The sequence below is a fragment of the Tupaia chinensis genome, unplaced genomic scaffold (assembly GCF_000334495.1).
Source record: "Tupaia chinensis unplaced genomic scaffold, TupChi_1.0 Scaffold000563_1, whole genome shotgun sequence".
NCBI lineage: Eukaryota > Metazoa > Chordata > Mammalia > Scandentia > Tupaiidae > Tupaia > Tupaia belangeri.
Genome location: NW_006160076.1, coordinates 2797767 through 2816693, shown reverse-complemented (window position 1 = coordinate 2816693; position 18927 = coordinate 2797767). Strand labels below are relative to the sequence as shown.

General features: G+C 47.5%; 1 protein-coding gene across 2 annotated transcripts in view; it reads right to left on the bottom strand.

Moving 5' to 3' along the window:
- The window catches only part of ROS1 (ROS proto-oncogene 1, receptor tyrosine kinase), a 157712-nt gene that overhangs the window by 17133 nt on the left and 121652 nt on the right, over positions 1 to 18927 (bottom strand). For both annotated transcript variants that reach the window (XM_006157868.1, XM_006157869.1), the window contains exons 40-42: positions 4246 to 4343; positions 3546 to 3749; positions 2318 to 2452 (exon numbers count right to left, since the gene is read on the bottom strand). In XM_006157868.1, coding sequence (XP_006157930.1) covers positions 2318 to 2452; positions 3546 to 3749; positions 4246 to 4343 — 437 coding nt within the window. The remainder of the gene's footprint in view (positions 1 to 2317; positions 2453 to 3545; positions 3750 to 4245; positions 4344 to 18927) is intronic.

Below are 18927 nucleotides of genomic sequence, written 5' to 3'. Positions count from 1 at the left end.
GCACTAAGCCCTGCATTCCATTAATAACTGAGTGCAGCATGGCCATCTCTGGGCTCACCTGACCAGAGTGCATCCAGGTGCTAAGTATTTAAGCAGTGAATAGACGGTGCAGCATGGCTCAGTGCAGACTTCAGTCCTTTAAGCTGGGCCTGTGATCTCAAAGAACAGCTTCAAATAAAAATCAGTTCTCTCTGTACTCTAAGCAGAGTAGTTAATCTTTATCATGACAACTTAAGGCCGAGGCCAGATTGAATGGCATCTCTGAGAGCTCCAGTTCCTAGCTCAGCTTGTTTTCCTAGTTGGCAATGGATCTTTAACCCTTCCCGGGGCTCACAGAGCCCTGAGCACTTGGCAGGCTGGAAGCATTGTTTTCTTTTTATGAATGATGGTCAAATGAGCTTCAAAACCACCAATAGGAAATGTGGATTTCAATGAAACTATAGTTTATAAAATTTGGGGCAATAATACATTGAGCCAATGAGTTAGTCAAGATAAAAACTATGCAGAATATTATCATTTTTTAAAACTTGTAATCACAAGAAGTTTTTAAAGATTCATGGAAAGTGAATTTTTGAACAAACTATGCATGGATTCAAAATGAGTTTTTTTGCACAAAATAAACTCATATTTTAATTCCAATTTTTTAAACAAACTTTTGAAGTCCCTTTTCATTTTCTAGCACTTCTTCTTTCTTCTGTTGTATTTTTGGATGCCTCTGGATAAATCCAAGTTCAACATAACTACATTTTTCTGCTGCACAATGCAGCAATTTATTATTCACCTCCATGTTCCCCAAACAAAATAATAAAATTGGTCAAAATGTGTAATTCAGCGATTTATTCCTAAAGTGCCTATTCAGAAATATTGTGTAAAAATGGTGAGGCACATTATTATTAGATAAGATTCCAATAGTCTATGAAAAATTTTATGCGATTGAAAATATTGGGAAAATGTTTGAATATTTGACCAATGTGTAGGAGATGTGAAGTAGTGATTAGTTTCTAAATAGTTCATTAAACTATATTTCCTATTTAGGCAAGCTGGGTTTTTTTCTTCAAGCCCTTATGTCAAAGGTTTTCAAATTTCATATGATTTCTTTTCCCTGACTTACACAACTTCTTACCTTTCTCCCCTTAAAAGGATTATGAATCATTCTTTAGCTACTATTACTAAACTTGGTCAGGGGTGTGCATATCCCTGTAAATATCCCAGAGCTTATAAAAGCTAAATCAGAAATAAGCAGTGATTCAAATCTTCTAGTTGGAAGATTTAAATAATACAAAAACATTCACCAGTAGAACATCCAACCAAGGTGCCCAGCTCTTAATCATCTTTTGGCTCAAGGCTGAATAATCCTCTAAATAACACAGCATAGTCAAGGCAGTACAACCATGGTGTGCATCCGCATACTGCTAATTCCTTTTGCACTTGTCTGTACCACACAGTTTAGCACTTTATTACATGTTGGCTTGTCATCCAACTGCTCCATGTGTGTCTTTTCATTCAAAATACATTCTGAGGTGCTGAAGAGCTGTGGCCCTGGTTTAAACACTTTAATCCACATAACATTTAGCATGGTATCACCCATATAACAGAGTTTGCAAATCTTAATTATTTGTTCCTTTAGAAACTTCTTGAGAGAGATATCTGTTAGAAAGAGTATCAAAACTTGATGTTTCTGCTGAGGTTGTTCACAAGGAGGCAGATTAGTACTAAATATAATAATTTGACAAAAAAAATTTTTTTTATAATCAGACCAAAGATCACTCACTCTCCTGAGGATCATTAATAGAATTCAATAGTGGCCAGGATCAGTTTGATAGAGTCATTAATATCTAGTCAATTGGTGTTCAGCTCATAAACAGATCATAACCTGTAAAAATTTCAGTATAGTATATCCCATCAAGCAATATCACCTACATAAACACAGACAATTCAACTTTCACATTGAAATTTTTCCTATTTAGTAGAATCTTTTAATATTTGGATTGATATTAGCCAAATCAGATCTTCCAAAATAAAATCAGTATGTACACACACACACACACACACACACACACGGAGCTACTTATTAGGAGTCACTTAATGAGGAGTATAAATACACTCTTCAAATTTTTTATTTTTGCTAGAATATCATGTGCATATGTAAATTTAAAAAATAGCCTAATTAACAAGTTAAGTGTCACAATAGATTTACTTACATTTTATGTGGGATGCACAAATAAGCAAATTCTAGCTCTAATTTTAACATACCATACTAAGGAGGCCTAAGAAAACATGTGCACATATATATTTTTTTTTTCTTATGTTAACTTACAGATCATCAGGACAATTTCGTGGTGGCTCCAGTCTCCCTCCTGTTTGCACATGGTTTAAAACATCTAGGTTGGAATGAGCTGGATAAGGCTGATGACCAAGAGTTAAAATCTCCCAAATCAGAATCCCAAAAGACCTGAGGAATTAAAGGGTTTGTTTTAACTATACTTGTTATAAAGATCAAAGTTACAGTAGGTTCTACATCATTATTCCTGAGTCTACTTTGTGTTTGGCATCATTGGTCCAATGAAAACCAAATAGGAGACTTAAAAGCAGGTTGAGTTAAAGAAAAAGTAGAATAAATCACCGAGTACAAACAACACTTAAAGGTTTAGTGGGGGCACACACACACAGGGACAGACACATATACCCCCACCACACACACACACACACACTTTGCTCCTCTCCTGGCGGAAACTTCACTGCAGGCCTTCATTACTAAGGCTTTCAGAGCATCAATTTGCAGACACACCTAGTGCTGAGCAAGAGAGGACAATACCATTTTCTCCCCAATTTGGAGAGGGATAGAGCGCTAGTAAACATGAAGAGGGAAGGCACAGGTAAAAGCTGGAAGCGCTGAGGTCTGAGGCCACTCCATCTTAACTGACACTAAACAAAATCTTTACATTTTGAGCAGCTCTAAAATTTGGGGGGGGGAGGGGTTTCAATAAGCAAAAAAAAAGCTGTCTTATTAAAATAATGAGAGATCCAGACCTCCCCATATTCTTATCTTCTTACAATCCATGATTTAAAGTCCACCTATAAATTTACGGCCAAGTATTCTGAAATGGTAGGCATGTGGACACACACTTGGACATAAACTCATAAGTACCGATTCTCATGCTTCTACACCTTTAGAGTGTACTAAAATACTTGAAGCAAATGCATCTATTTTATATATAATAGTAAGAAAAAGATCAAAATTGATTAAGAGGAGGGCTGTGAGCTCCTCAGACTCAGGAATAGCCTCTCTTTCACTGCATCTAAAGGTAAATCACTTAACCTCTTTGGTCTTCTGTTTCTTAGATTAAAAAAGGAAGAAGGAAAAAAAAGAAAGGAAGGAAGGAAGGAAGGAAAGAAGGAAGGAAGGAAGGAAAGAAGGAAGGAAGGAAGGAAAGAAGGAAGGAAGGAAGGAAGGAAGGAAGGAAGAAGAAGAAATATCCTCTCAAGATTCTGGCTCTGAGATTTGATGGTTCTGCCTACATTTCCCTGGCTCCCCTTGAGCTCACCATACATCAGACTGAGTAGTGAAGATCCCATCCATCAGACTTTCTGGAGCCATCCAGCGAACAGGGAGCAGGCCTTCCCCTCTCTTTCTGTAGTAGTCATTTTTATAGATGTCCCTTGCAAGTCCAAAGTCTCCAATCTTTACTATCCTTGAAGGACTAGTATAGTCTTTCACAGAGACAAGGCAATTCCGAGCCGCCAGATCCCTATGGCAAAAGAAATATTTAATAATAGTAATAATAAAGTTCCAGCAATTAGGCAAGTAACACCAGTAGGTCTATAAAGATGAGAGATTTTTTAATAGAAGTAGTTGCTATTTCTTTTTTTTTTGGAGAGGTTTTTGCTATAGGGCGTGTGTGCTCTCCAGACAGACAGAGACAGAGAGACAGAAAGCGAGAAATCACCCCCCAGGGGGGATGGCCACGCCGCAATCCCTTCTCCTCCATTCTCCTCTCGGGATCTTGGGCACGCACGCACATGTGCCCAGCGTGAGTTTAAGCCACCGGGTCCGGGATGCAAACCGCGGTCGACTACGTGTCAGCGGCATAGTCCAGCGACATAGCCATTACGCTAACTTCTGGTCCCAGTAGTTGCTATTTCTAAAGAATTAAAATGTTTAATTATTTTGTATATTATATCCAAACTATAGGTGATTCTTCTGTCGATATCTATATTCGTTTTGTATCCAGAATACTATTGTACCTGTGAATGAAGTGCATCTGCTCCAAGTACACACAGCCTTTTGAAATATCTACACACAGGTCCACAAGGTCAACCAAGGTGAGTAAAGGACCGTGAAACTGTAAAAAATGAAAAAAAAATTAGAGAGACTTTTCTAGTTTGCACAAAATATAAGCTTATGTTTGAATATCTATAGCTACAGGCAGATTCATACACACTTATGTATACAATGTCTTAAAGAAATTTATAGTTATGGTCATAAGAATTAAAACAAAGAAAAACTGAATCTATCTACATGCTTTCTATCCAAATAGTAAGCAGGGACAATATGGAGTGTTTATTGGAAAGGTCTCAGAGGGTCAGGCCAGACAAAGATTTGAAACCTAGTTCTAGTTGTGTGAACATGCTCAAGTTGCTTAATTTATTAAGCAAGTTTTTATATGTAAAATGAGCAATACTGACCTTATAAGATTCAAGATACATAATATGACTGATGTATATGGGCACTTCATAAACAGTAGCTGCTCTCTTAAGTAATAAGTAATGATCATCTCATCAGTGCTAGCTAGTTTAATGACTGGTCCAATGGTGCTCTATCTTGTCAGTCATGACAGTGGGCTTTTTCCTCATATGAGCCCATATAAATTGTTAGCAAGGTCACATAAATTGTTTCAAGATCACACATTATTCCTCTCATCTAGGAAAGCTAGCATGAATATACATTTAAGCCTACACTGGTTGCAATAATTTCTATTTGAAAAAAAGCTCCATACACTCACTGGAGAGACAGAGAGCGAGTGCATGCACCCTATAGCAAAAACCTCCGAAATGAAGTAATTGTAGGTAAATGAGAAGTGACACTGTGTGAATATATCATTGGGGCAGGAACTCTGAACTTTTTATATATGGTACTGATTTTCAACTAGCTCTTTTCCACATGGAAATTACTGCAACCAGTATAGGCTTAAATGTATATTTGTGAGACAGAGAGAAACAGAGAGACAGAAAGCAAGAAATCATATCCCAGTGGGGATGGCCACACCACAATCCCTTCTCCTCCATTTTCCTCTAAGGATTTTGGGCATGCACGTACATGTGCCTGGTGTGAGTTTTTCAGCCACCAGATCCAGGACTCAAACCACAGTCAATTATGTGGGAATCTAGTGACAGGTTCAGGCCTTTATCATCCTTAGTCTGATGTGTTCAAACTGTCCCATATCACTACCCTCTATGCTATGCTTTATTAGCTCATTTCGTTTTGGCCCACTTTCTGGAGAGCCTAATAGAAATTCCTTATCACAGCCCCAGGCACCCCCAGGCTGCACCAGCCAGCCCCTCTTGCATCCATTTATTTCCCATCCCTTCTCCACTCACAAACTGGGTCACATGCTGTTCCTTATACTCACTGCATTTTTCCACCTCTCCTTATTCCTGTTGTTGTTCCTTCTGGAATGTCCCACATATTTGTGATTTTTATCCTTTACTGGGCATCTCAGTTTCCCAACTTTGGATCCCTCAATTTCTCATAGAAGAATGCTTTTTTCTTTTTTTTGAAGAATTATTTTTATTTAACTTTATTTATTATTATTATCATTATTATTTTCCAGTTTGATCCGAGAGAGACAGAAAGAGAGAGAGGAAGTTAGCAAGCAAGCCACCAGGTCCGAGACTTGAACCATGGTTGGCCATGTGGGAGTCCAGCGCCTTTAACCACCATGCCACTTGCCAGCCCCATAGAAGAATGCTTTAAGTGCTGCTTTCCCTGCCTCCCTGACAAGCTTACCTCTTACCCTGAAACTGGAAATAGTCCTGGTGTGCTGGGACTCTGTATTGCACGGTCCCACTCAGCCACACCTAGAGCTGATTAGGCTCTGGCTTTTCTCCAAGAATCAATCCCTCCAACCCCGTTCAGGTTCACCACATGTTTGTCTTATGGTCTGTGCTTGAGCTTCACCTGGGTGATCTTACAAGTTCACTGGTTCCTGTGTGAATGGAATCCTGCTTTGCTCTTGACAAAAACTGCAACTAAGGAAGACTTTCTCTTGGTCTGGAATCCTGCTTCTGAACTTAATTTTCATGGCTAGTGCCCTGCAGACAGATTTTCACAATGCTGCCCACCTGCTGGCCTGCTTGAAACTCTATTACCTCCTCCTGATATCCCCTGTGACAACCTGTTGGGACACCTCATCACTCCATGTCAATCCTCGCTCATTTCAGATGCTACCCTGGGCTACCATATGTCGTCTTAAACCAAGTTCTCCAAACAATATTTTTTAAAGTTTATTTAATTATTTCTTCCATGAGCAAGGAAAGAGACAGAGAACCAAAAACAGAGATAGCACTCTCAGAATGGTCTTTTGTTTGTTTCTCATATTTCTTTTTTTTTAATTTATTTGTTTTTATTATCATCATAATCTTCTTTATATTACATTGGATTACATATAACTTTACAGTATATTACATTGCTCTTTCAAAAGGGATTACCATGCATGTCAGTCAATACAGAGACATTAATCTCCCCACTTCATCATTCAATATCTTTTCAATGTTTTTCCCAATCATTATTATTATTATTCTAATTATTATTTTTTAAACAGTCAATCACTATTTCTCATTTTGCTTGTAAAAAGACTTTACCTATCATGAAATACTTCTCAGACCAATCCAGTTGAGAATACTATACATGTCATCATCAACAGGTAATAAGCCATATCTGTTTCCCACTGACATCCTGCCTCTCTATTTGTTCTCTTGCTATCTTTCTCTATCTTCTTCTCTTCACCTCCTCCCCTCGATTCCCCACTGTCTTATTCTCATTAAGTACTTTCACTGCCTTTATGTCCTCCAATTTTTCGCTCTCTACCGTAGAGTGCGGTTAGTCGGTATATATTGAGTGGATACATACAATATCTTTCTTTCATAGCCTTACTTCACTCAGCAATAGATCCTCCATATCTGACCACTTTCTATCAAATGTCAGGGTCTTGTTATTTTTTATGGCTGAGTAGTATTCCATAGAGTATATATACCACACTTTTCCAATCCATTCATCAGTTTGTGGACATTTAGGTTGGTTCCATGTCTTGGCAATTGTGAATAATGCTGCAATAAACATGGATGTGCAAGCACTTTTCTGACTGAGCGTTCTCCTGTCTTTTGGGTAAATACCCAGAAGTGGGATTGCTGGATCAAATGGTAGTTCTATTTGTAGATCTTTGAGGAACCTCCATATTGTTCTCCACAGTGGTTGAACTAGTTTACATTCCCACCAACAGTGTAGGAGGGTTCCCTTTTCACCACATCCCCGCCAACACTTATCACTTTTTATATTCTTAATCTTTGCCATTCTGACAGGGGTTAGGTGGTATCTCATTGTGGTTTTTATCTGCATCTCCCTTATGATGAGGGATGTTGAGCATTTCCTCATATGCTTTTTGGCTGTTCGTATGTCTTCCTTAGAGAGACTTTTGTTCAGCTCATTTTCCCATCTTTTAATCGGGTTAATCATTTTTTTTCGCATAAGGCACTTGAGTTCCCTATGTATTCTAGTTATCAGTCCCTTGTCTGAGGCATATTTAACAAAAATATTTTCCCATTCTGAGGGTTGTCGGTTCACACTTGTTACTGTGTCCTTTGCTGTGCAGAAACTTCTTAGTCTAATATAGTCCCACTTGTCTATTTTAGGGATTATTGCCTGTGCTTTGGGAGTCTTATTTAAGAAGTCTTTGCCTACTCCAATGTCTCCCAGAGTTTCCCCAGCATTTTCCACAAGTAGTTTTATTGTCTGAGGTCTTAGGTTCAGATCTTTGATCCATTTTGAGTTGACTGTTGTTAATGGTGAAAGATGGGGGTTCAGTTTCATCTTTCTGCAGGTGGATACCCAGTTTTTCCAGCACCATTTACTAAAGAGGTTTTCCTTTTCCCAATGGATTGACTGATATCCTTTGTCAAAGATCAGTTGGCTATAAGCTTTGGGAGTTATTTCTGGGGTCTCTATTCTCTTCCATTGGTCCACATGTCTGTTTTTATGCCAATACCATGCTGTTTTGATGACCACAGCTTTATAGTATATCTTGGGATCAGGGAGTGATATGCCTCCTACTCCATTCTTCTTACGCAGGATTGCTTTTGCAATACGAGGTCTTTTATGGTTCCAGACAAATTCTATAATTGTCTTTTCTAGATCTCTGAAGAATATCTCTGGTATTTTGATTGGAATTGCATTAAACATGTAGATTAATTTGGGTAGAATTGCCATTTTGATTATGTTAATTCTACCAATCCAGGAGCATGGGATGTCCTTCCACTTTTTTATGTCACTTTCAATGTCTTTTTTAAGATTCTCGTAGTTTTCTTTATAAAGGTCTTTGACTTTCTTAGTTAGGTTTATCCCTAGATATCTTATACATCTTGTGGCTACGGTGAAAGGGATTCCTTTCTTCAGCTCTGCTTCATTCAACTTGTTGTTCATAAATAGAAATGCTATAGATTTTTGGATATTGATTTTGTATCCTGCCACCTTACTGTATTCACTTATTACTTCAAGCAGTTTTTTCATGGATACCTTTGGGTCTTCTAAGTATACCATCATGTCATCTGCAAATAAAGATATTTTCAACTCTTCTTTGCCTATTCGAATGCCTTTAATACTGTTCTCTTCTCTGATTGCAATAGCTAAGACTTCCAGTACTATATTAAAGAGCAGTGGAGAAAGTGGGCAGCCTTGCCTAGTACCTGTTTTCAGAGGAAAAGCTTTCAGCTTTTCCCCATTCAGTATAATATTAGCTGTAGGTTTTTCATAGATTGCTTTTATTGTGTTCAGAAATGACCCTTCTATACCAATCTTACTGAGAGTCTTAATCATAAAAGGATGTTGTATTTTATCAAACGCTTTCTCCGCATCAATTGAGATGATCATATGGTTTTTATCTTTCTTTCTGTTAATGTGGTGTATTACATTTATGGTCTTGCGTATATTGAACCACCCTTGCATCCCTGGTATAAAGCCTACCTGGTCGTGATGAATGATCTTTGTTATATGTTGTTGGATACGATTTGCGAGTATCTTGTTGAGAATTTTCGCATCTATATTCATCAATGATATTGGTCTGTAGTTTTCCTTTTTTGTCATATCCTTATCTGTTTTGGGGATGAGGATGATGGAGGCTTCATAAAATGAATTTGGAAGGTTTCCTTCCTTTTGAATCTTTAGAAATAATTTTAGTAAGATAGGGGTTAATTCTTCCTTGAAAGTTTTGTAGAATTCACAAGTGAAGCCATCTGGGCCTGGGCTTTTCTTTGTTGGGAGATTATTAATTACTGATTCAATCTCCTGGCTTGTTATAGGTCTATTCAGATTCTCTATGTCTTCCTGATCCAATCTTGGTAGTTTATATGCATCCAGGAATTTGTCCATCTCCTCCAGGTTATCTTGTTTGTTGGCGTAAAGTCGCTCATAGTATCCTCTAATGATATTATGTATTTCTGCTATGTCCGTGGTAATATTGCCTGTTTCATCACATATTTGATTAATCTGGTTTCTTTCTTTCTTCTTCTTGATCAGTCTAGCCAATGGAGTATCAATCTTGTTGATCTTTTCAAAGAACCAGCTTTTGCTTTCATTTATTTTCTGTATGGTTCGTTTATTTTCTATTTCATTTATTTCTGCTCGAACCTTTATTATTTCTTTTCGCCTGGCATTTTGGGGGTTCGTTTGTTGTTGTTTTTCCAGTTCTCTGAGGCATGATGATAAGTTATCTACTTGCCATCTTTCCATCCTTTTCTTATGTGCACTAATTGCTATGAATTTCCCTCTTATGACTGCTTTTGCTGTGTCCCATAGGTTCTGGACACTTGTGTCCTCATTATCATTTGTTTCCATAAATTTGTTTATTTCAGCCTTAATTTCTTCAGTAGTGAAGAAGTCATTCAGAAGTAGGTTGTTCAGTTTCCATGTGTTCGTGTGTTTTCGGGGTTGTTTCTTGAAATTAATCTTGAGTTTAATTCCATCATGGTCAGAGAAGATGCTGGGTACAGTTTCTATGCCTTTGAATCTGTAAAGGCTTGATTTGTGTCCTAATATATGATCTATCTTTGAAAAGGTTCCATGTCGGGGTGAGAAAAATGTATATGTTGTGGATGTAGGGTGGAAAGTTCTATAGATATCTGTCAAGCCCATTCCATTTATAGTATCATTTAAGTCCTGTATCTCTCTATTTATTTTCTGTCTAGAAGATCTGTCTATAGGAGATAACGGGGTGTTGAGATCTCCAACAATTATAGTATTTTTCCCTATGTCTCCTTTTAGCTCCAGCAGTCTTTCCTTCACATATTTAGGCGCACCTGAGTTGGGTGCGTAGATATTTATAAGGGTTATATCTTCTTGCTGGATTACCCCATCTACTATTATATAATGCCCTTCTTTGTCTCTTCTTACAGTCTTTGTTTTAAAATCTATTTTGTCTGAGATCAATATCGCTACTCCAGCCTTTTTCTGATTTCCATTTGCATGGAATATCTTTTTCCAGCCCTTGACTTTTAGTCTATGTATATCTTTATCCATAAAGTGAGTTTCTTGTAGGCAACAGATAGAGGGTTTCTGTTTTCTTATCCATTCAGCTAGTCTATGTCTCTTAACTGGGGAATTTAATCCATTGACATTCAATGTAATTATCGATATTTCCATACCTGATCCTATCATTAAGTGAGCCATTTTCTTAGTTGTTTTTTGTTCTCGTATAACTGTCTCTGATTTTTTAGTTTTCCTGGTATAGTACTCCCTTCAAAACCTCTTGAAGAGCTGGTCTGGTGTTGGTAAATTCCTTCAAATTTTGTTTATTTGAGAATGTTTTTATCTTTTTTTCCCATATAAAAGATAATTTTGCCGGGTATAGTATTCTTGGTTGAAATTGTTTTTCACTCAACACTTTGACTATGCTTCCCCATTCTTTCCTTTCCTGCATTGTTTCTGCTGAGAGATCCGATGTTAGCCTGATGGGGTGACCTTTGTAAGTAACCTGGCGTTTCCCTCTTGCCAACTTTAGTATCTTGTCTTTATCTGTTGTTTTTGCCAGTCTGGCTATGATGTGCCTTGGAGATGATCTTCTTGGGTTGATTCTACTTGGGGTCCTCTGTATTTCTTGGGTCTGGATATTTGAATGCCTTTCTAGATTTGGAAAGTTTTCTTCCAGGATCTCATGGAATAAATTTTCCAGGCCCTTATTATTTTCTTCCTCCTCCGGAATACCAATTATCCGAATGTTGGGGCGCTTGATGGTGTCCAGTATTCCTCGTATATTATCCTCATTTTTCATGGTTGTTTTCTCAATCTTCTTGATACTTTTATCTAGGTCAGATGTTTTGTCTTCTACGTTAGAGATTCGGTCTTCTGCCTGGTCTAACCTACATTTAATGCTTTCAAGGGAGGTTTTGATTTCCTCTATCACATTCTTCAAACCTAGAAGTTCCATCTGGTTCTTGTTTAGGGTATCCATTTCTTCTTTCAAGTCATTAAAGGACTTCCTCATCTCCTGGAGCTCCTTGTCTCTTTTCTCTTCCATCTCAGTTAGTTTGGTCACTACAAATATTCTGAATTCCTTATCAGACATGTCCACGACGTCCATTGTATTGACTGTGGGTGATGTAGGATTGATGATTTCCCTTGACGGAGAGGCCTTTTGTTGGTTGCTCATATTTCTTGAGCCTTTGCGATTGTTTTTAGTCATCAGGTAATCTATATGTTTCTTGCCAACTTATTTCAGGTATCTCTGATTCATAAAAGTTGTACAGGCTTAGAAGATTGATGATTTCTCTTATGGTTGGCCTACCTATTACTCACAATTACCATTAACTGTTGCCACTAGCCCTGGAAGGCCCAAAGTGCTCGCTGTTTCTAAGGAGTAGTGAGCCTTCAACTGACCAAACAAGCAACACCCCAAGAGCAAAGAAAAACAAAATGGAAAAAGAAAATCGCGCACCGCGCGCTACTCAACTCACCAAAATTCAAACACTCCAAAGGCTAGTGGAAATGGATCAGACAATGAATGACAGTACCAGGTTGGTCGGGCCTGCAGCCTCAGTCCGCCTGGTGTCCGGAACTGCTGGCCGGCTCGATCCGGGTTTCGGGTGGGGAGGGGTGTGGGTTCGCCTTAAAGTCCCAGGCAACCAACCTGGAGTCCAAGGAGGAAGGATGGTGGGGATACGTGGAGTTGCGGTAGGGTCGGGCCTGCAGCCTCAGTCCGCCTGGGGTCCGGAACTGCTGGCCGGCTCGATCCGGGTTTCGGGTGGGGAGGGGTGTGGGTTCGCCTTAAAGTCCCAGGCAACCAACCTGGAGTCCAAGGAGGAAGGATGGTGGGGATACGTGGAGTTGCGGTAGGGTCGGGCCTGCAGCCTCAGTCCGCCTGGGGTCCGGAACTGCTGGCCGGCTCGATCCGGGTTTCGGGTGGGGAGGGGTGTGGGTTCGCCTTAAAGTCCCAGGCAACCAACCTGGAGTCCAAGGAGGAAGGATGGTGGGGATACGTGGAGTTGCGGTAGGGTCGGGCCTGCAGCCTCAGTCCGCCTGGGGTCCGGAACTGCTGGCCGGCTCGATCCGGGTTTCGGGTGGGGAGGGGTGTGGGTTCGCCTTAAAGTCCCAGGCAACCAACCTGGAGTCCAAGGAGGAAGGATGGTGGGGATACGTGGAGTTGCGGTAGGGTCGGGCCTGCAGCCTCAGTCCGCCTGGGGTCCGGAACTGCTGGCCGGCTCGATCCGGGTTTCGGGTGGGGAGGGGTGTGGGTTCGCCTTAAAGTCCCAGGCAACCAACCTGGAGTCCAAGGAGGAAGGATGGTGGGGATACGTGGAGTTGCGGTAGGGTCGGGCCTGCAGCCTCAGTCCGCCTGGGGTCCGGAACTGCTGGCCGGCTCGATCCGGGTTTCGGGTGGGGAGGGGTGTGGGTTCGCCTTAAAGTCCCAGGCAACCAACCTGGAGTCCAAGGAGGAAGGATGGTGGGGATACGTGGAGTTGCGGTAGGGTCGGGCCTGCAGCCTCAGTCCGCCTGGGGTCCGGAACTGCTGGCCGGCTCGATCCGGGTTTCGGGTGGGGAGGGGTGTGGGTTCGCCTTAAAGTCCCAGGCAACCAACCTGGAGTCCAAGGAGGAAGGATGGTGGGGATACGTGGAGTTGCGGTAGGGTCGGGCCTGCAGCCTCAGTCCGCCTGGGGTCCGGAACTGCTGGCCGGCTCGATCCGGGTTTCGGGTGGGGAGGGGTGTGGGTTCGCCTTAAAGTCCCAGGCAACCAACCTGGAGTCCAAGGAGGAAGGATGGTGGGGATACGTGGAGTTGCGGTAGGGTCGGGCCTGCAGCCTCAGTCCGCCTGGGGTCCGGAACTGCTGGCCGGCTCGATCCGGGTTTCGGGTGGGGAGGGGTGTGGGTTCGCCTTAAAGTCCCAGGCAACCAACCTGGAGTCCAAGGAGGAAGGATGGTGGGGATACGTGGAGTTGCGGTAGGGTCGGGCCTGCAGCCTCAGTCCGCCTGGGGTCCGGAACTGCTGGCCGGCTCGATCCGGGTTTCGGGTGGGGAGGGGTGTGGGTTCGCCTTAAAGTCCCAGGCAACCAACCTGGAGTCCAAGGAGGAAGGATGGTGGGGATACGTGGAGTTGCGGTAGGGTCGGGCCTGCAGCCTCAGTCCGCCTGGGGTCCGGAACTGCTGGCCGGCTCGATCCGGGTTTCGGGTGGGGAGGGGTGTGGGTTCGCCTTAAAGTCCCAGGCAACCAACCTGGAGTCCAAGGAGGAAGGATGGTGGGGATACGTGGAGTTGCGGTAGGGTCGGGCCTGCAGCCTCAGTCCGCCTGGGGTCCGGAACTGCTGGCCGGCTCGATCCGGGTTTCGGGTGGGGAGGGGTGTGGGTTCGCCTTAAAGTCCCAGGCAACCAACCTGGAGTCCAAGGAGGAAGGATGGTGGGGATACGTGGAGTTGCGGTAGGGTCGGGCCTGCAGCCTCAGTCCGCCTGGGGTCCGGAACTGCTGGCCGGCTCGATCCGGGTTTCGGGTGGGGAGGGGTGTGGGTTCGCCTTAAAGTCCCAGGCAACCAACCTGGAGTCCAAGGAGGAAGGATGGTGGGGATACGTGGAGTTGCGGTAGGGTCGGGCCTGCAGCCTCAGTCCGCCTGGGGTCCGGAACTGCTGGCCGGCTCGATCCGGGTTTCGGGTGGGGAGGGGTGTGGGTTCGCCTTAAAGTCCCAGGCAACCAACCTGGAGTCCAAGGAGGAAGGATGGTGGGGATACGTGGAGTTGCGGTAGGGTCGGGCCTGCAGCCTCAGTCCGCCTGGGGTCCGGAACTGCTGGCCGGCTCGATCCGGGTTTCGGGTGGGGAGGGGTGTGGGTTCGCCTTAAAGTCCCAGGCAACCAACCTGGAGTCCAAGGAGGAAGGATGGTGGGGATACGTGGAGTTGCGGTAGGGTCGGGCCTGCAGCCTCAGTCCGCCTGGGGTCCGGAACTGCTGGCCGGCTCGATCCGGGTTTCGGGTGGGGAGGGGTGTGGGTTCGCCTTAAAGTCCCAGGCAACCAACCTGGAGTCCAAGGAGGAAGGATGGTGGGGATACGTGGAGTTGCGGTAGGGTCGGGCCTGCAGCCTCAGTCCGCCTGGGGTCCGGAACTGCTGGCCGGCTCGATCCGGGTTTCGGGTGGGGAGGGGTGTGGGTTCGCCTTAAAGTCCCAGGCAACCAACCTGGAGTCCAAGGAGGAAGGATGGTGGGGATACGTGGAGTTGCGGTAGGGTCGGGCCTGCAGCCTCAGTCCGCCTGGGGTCCGGAACTGCTGGCCGGCTCGATCCGGGTTTCGGGTGGGGAGGGGTGTGGGTTCGCCTTAAAGTCCCAGGCAACCAACCTGGAGTCCAAGGAGGAAGGATGGTGGGGATACGTGGAGTTGCGGTAGGGTCGGGCCTGCAGCCTCAGTCCGCCTGGGGTCCGGAACTGCTGGCCGGCTCGATCCGGGTTTCGGGTGGGGAGGGGTGTGGGTTCGCCTTAAAGTCCCAGGCAACCAACCTGGAGTCCAAGGAGGAAGGATGGTGGGGATACGTGGAGTTGCGGTAGGGTCGGGCCTGCAGCCTCAGTCCGCCTGGGGTCCGGAACTGCTGGCCGGCTCGATCCGGGTTTCGGGTGGGGAGGGGTGTGGGTTCGCCTTAAAGTCCCAGGCAACCAACCTGGAGTCCAAGGAGGAAGGATGGTGGGGATACGTGGAGTTGCGGTAGGGTCGGGCCTGCAGCCTCAGTCCGCCTGGGGTCCGGAACTGCTGGCCGGCTCGATCCGGGTTTCGGGTGGGGAGGGGTGTGGGTTCGCCTTAAAGTCCCAGGCAACCAACCTGGAGTCCAAGGAGGAAGGATGGTGGGGATACGTGGAGTTGCGGTAGGGTCGGGCCTGCAGCCTCAGTCCGCCTGGGGTCCGGAACTGCTGGCCGGCTCGATCCGGGTTTCGGGTGGGGAGGGGTGTGGGTTCGCCTTAAAGTCCCAGGCAACCAACCTGGAGTCCAAGGAGGAAGGATGGTGGGGATACGTGGAGTTGCGGTAGGGTCGGGCCTGCAGCCTCAGTCCGCCTGGGGTCCGGAACTGCTGGCCGGCTCGATCCGGGTTTCGGGTGGGGAGGGGTGTGGGTTCGCCTTAAAGTCCCAGGCAACCAACCTGGAGTCCAAGGAGGAAGGATGGTGGGGATACGTGGAGTTGCGGTAGGGTCGGGCCTGCAGCCTCAGTCCGCCTGGGGTCCGGAACTGCTGGCCGGCTCGATCCGGGTTTCGGGTGGGGAGGGGTGTGGGTTCGCCTTAAAGTCCCAGGCAACCAACCTGGAGTCCAAGGAGGAAGGATGGTGGGGATACGTGGAGTTGCGGTAGGGTCGGGCCTGCAGCCTCAGTCCGCCTGGGGTCCGGAACTGCTGGCCGGCTCGATCCGGGTTTCGGGTGGGGAGGGGTGTGGGTTCGCCTTAAAGTCCCAGGCAACCAACCTGGAGTCCAAGGAGGAAGGATGGTGGGGATACGTGGAGTTGCGGTAGGGTCGGGCCTGCAGCCTCAGTCCGCCTGGGGTCCGGAACTGCTGGCCGGCTCGATCCGGGTTTCGGGTGGGGAGGGGTGTGGGTTCGCCTTAAAGTCCCAGGCAACCAACCTGGAGTCCAAGGAGGAAGGATGGTGGGGATACGTGGAGTTGCGGTAGGGTCGGGCCTGCAGCCTCAGTCCGCCTGGGGTCCGGAACTGCTGGCCGGCTCGATCCGGGTTTCGGGTGGGGAGGGGTGTGGGTTCGCCTTAAAGTCCCAGGCAACCAACCTGGAGTCCAAGGAGGAAGGATGGTGGGGATACGTGGAGTTGCGGTAGGGTCGGGCCTGCAGCCTCAGTCCGCCTGGGGTCCGGAACTGCTGGCCGGCTCGATCCGGGTTTCGGGTGGGGAGGGGTGTGGGTTCGCCTTAAAGTCCCAGGCAACCAACCTGGAGTCCAAGGAGGAAGGATGGTGGGGATACGTGGAGTTGCGGTAGGGTCGGGCCTGCAGCCTCAGTCCGCCTGGGGTCCGGAACTGCTGGCCGGCTCGATCCGGGTTTCGGGTGGGGAGGGGTGTGGGTTCGCCTTAAAGTCCCAGGCAACCAACCTGGAGTCCAAGGAGGAAGGATGGTGGGGATACGTGGAGTTGCGGTAGGGTCGGGCCTGCAGCCTCAGTCCGCCTGGGGTCCGGAACTGCTGGCCGGCTCGATCCGGGTTTCGGGTGGGGAGGGGTGTGGGTTCGCCTTAAAGTCCCAGGCAACCAACCTGGAGTCCAAGGAGGAAGGATGGTGGGGATACGTGGAGTTGCGGTAGGGTCGGGCCTGCAGCCTCAGTCCGCCTGGGGTCCGGAACTGCTGGCCGGCTCGATCCGGGTTTCGGGTGGGGAGGGGTGTGGGTTCGCCTTAAAGTCCCAGGCAACCAACCTGGAGTCCAAGGAGGAAGGATGGTGGGGATACGTGGAGTTGCGGTAGGGTCGGGCCTGCAGCCTCAGTCCGCCTGGGGTCCGGAACTGCTGGCCGGCTCGATCCGGGTTTCGGGTGGGGAGGGGTGTGGGTTCGCCTTAAAGTCCCAGGCAACCAACCTGGAGTCCAAGGAGGAAGGATGGTGGGGATACGTGGAGTTGCGGTAGGGTCGGGCCTGCAGCCTCAGTCCGCCTGGGGTCCGGAACTGCTGGCCGGCTCGATCCGGGTTTCGGGTGGGGAGGGGTGTGGGTTCGCCTTAAAGTCCCAGGCAACCAACCTGGAGTCCAAGGAGGAAGGATGGTGGGGATACGTGGAGTTGCGGTAGGGTCGGGCCTGCAGCCTCAGTCCGCCTGGGGTCCGGAACTGCTGGCCGGCTCGATCCGGGTTTCGGGTGGGGAGGGGTGTGGGTTCGCCTTAAAGTCCCAGGCAACCAACCTGGAGTCCAAGGAGGAAGGATGGTGGGGATACGTGGAGTTGCGGTAGGGTCGGGCCTGCAGCCTCAGTCCGCCTGGGGTCCGGAACTGCTGGCCGGCTCGATCCGGGTTTCGGGTGGGGAGGGGTGTGGGTTCGCCTTAAAGTCCCAGGCAACCAACCTGGAGTCCAAGGAGGAAGGATGGTGGGGATACGTGGAGTTGCGGTAGGGTCGGGCCTGCAGCCTCAGTCCGCCTGGGGTCCGGAACTGCTGGCCGGCTCGATCCGGGTTTCGGGTGGGGAGGGGTGTGGGTTCGCCTTAAAGTCCCAGGCAACCAACCTGGAGTCCAAGGAGGAAGGATGGTGGGGATACGTGGAGTTGCGGTAGGGTCGGGCCTGCAGCCTCAGTCCGCCTGGGGTCCGGAACTGCTGGCCGGCTCGATCCGGGTTTCGGGTGGGGAGGGGTGTGGGTTCGCCTTAAAGTCCCAGGCAACCAACCTGGAGTCCAAGGAGGAAGGATGGTGGGGATACGTGGAGTTGCGGTAGGGTCGGGCCTGCAGCCTCAGTCCGCCTGGGGTCCGGAACTGCTGGCCGGCTCGATCCGGGTTTCGGGTGGGGAGGGGTGTGGGTTCGCCTTAAAGTCCCAGGCAACCAACCTGGAGTCCAAGGAGGAAGGATGGTGGGGATACGTGGAGTTGCGGTAGGGTCGGGCCTGCAGCCTCAGTCCGCCTGGGGTCCGGAACTGCTGGCCGGCTCGATCCGGGTTTCGGGTGGGGAGGGGTGTGGGTTCGCCTTAAAGTCCCAGGCAACCAACCTGGAGTCCAAGGAGGAAGGATGGTGGGGATACGTGGAGTTGCGGTAGGGTCGGGCCTGCAGCCTCAGTCCGCCTGGGGTCCGGAACTGCTGGCCGGCTCGATCCGGGTTTCGGGTGGGGAGGGGTGTGGGTTCGCCTTAAAGTCCCAGGCAACCAACCTGGAGTCCAAGGAGGAAGGATGGTGGGGATACGTGGAGTTGCGGTAGGGTCGGGCCTGCAGCCTCAGTCCGCCTGGGGTCCGGAACTGCTGGCCGGCTCGATCCGGGTTTCGGGTGGGGAGGGGTGTGGGTTCGCCTTAAAGTCCCAGGCAACCAACCTGGAGTCCAAGGAGGAAGGATGGTGGGGATACGTGGAGTTGCGGTAGGGTCGGGCCTGCAGCCTCAGTCCGCCTGGGGTCCGGAACTGCTGGCCGGCTCGATCCGGGTTTCGGGTGGGGAGGGGTGTGGGTTCGCCTTAAAGTCCCAGGCAACCAACCTGGAGTCCAAGGAGGAAGGATGGTGGGGATACGTGGAGTTGCGGTAGGGTCGGGCC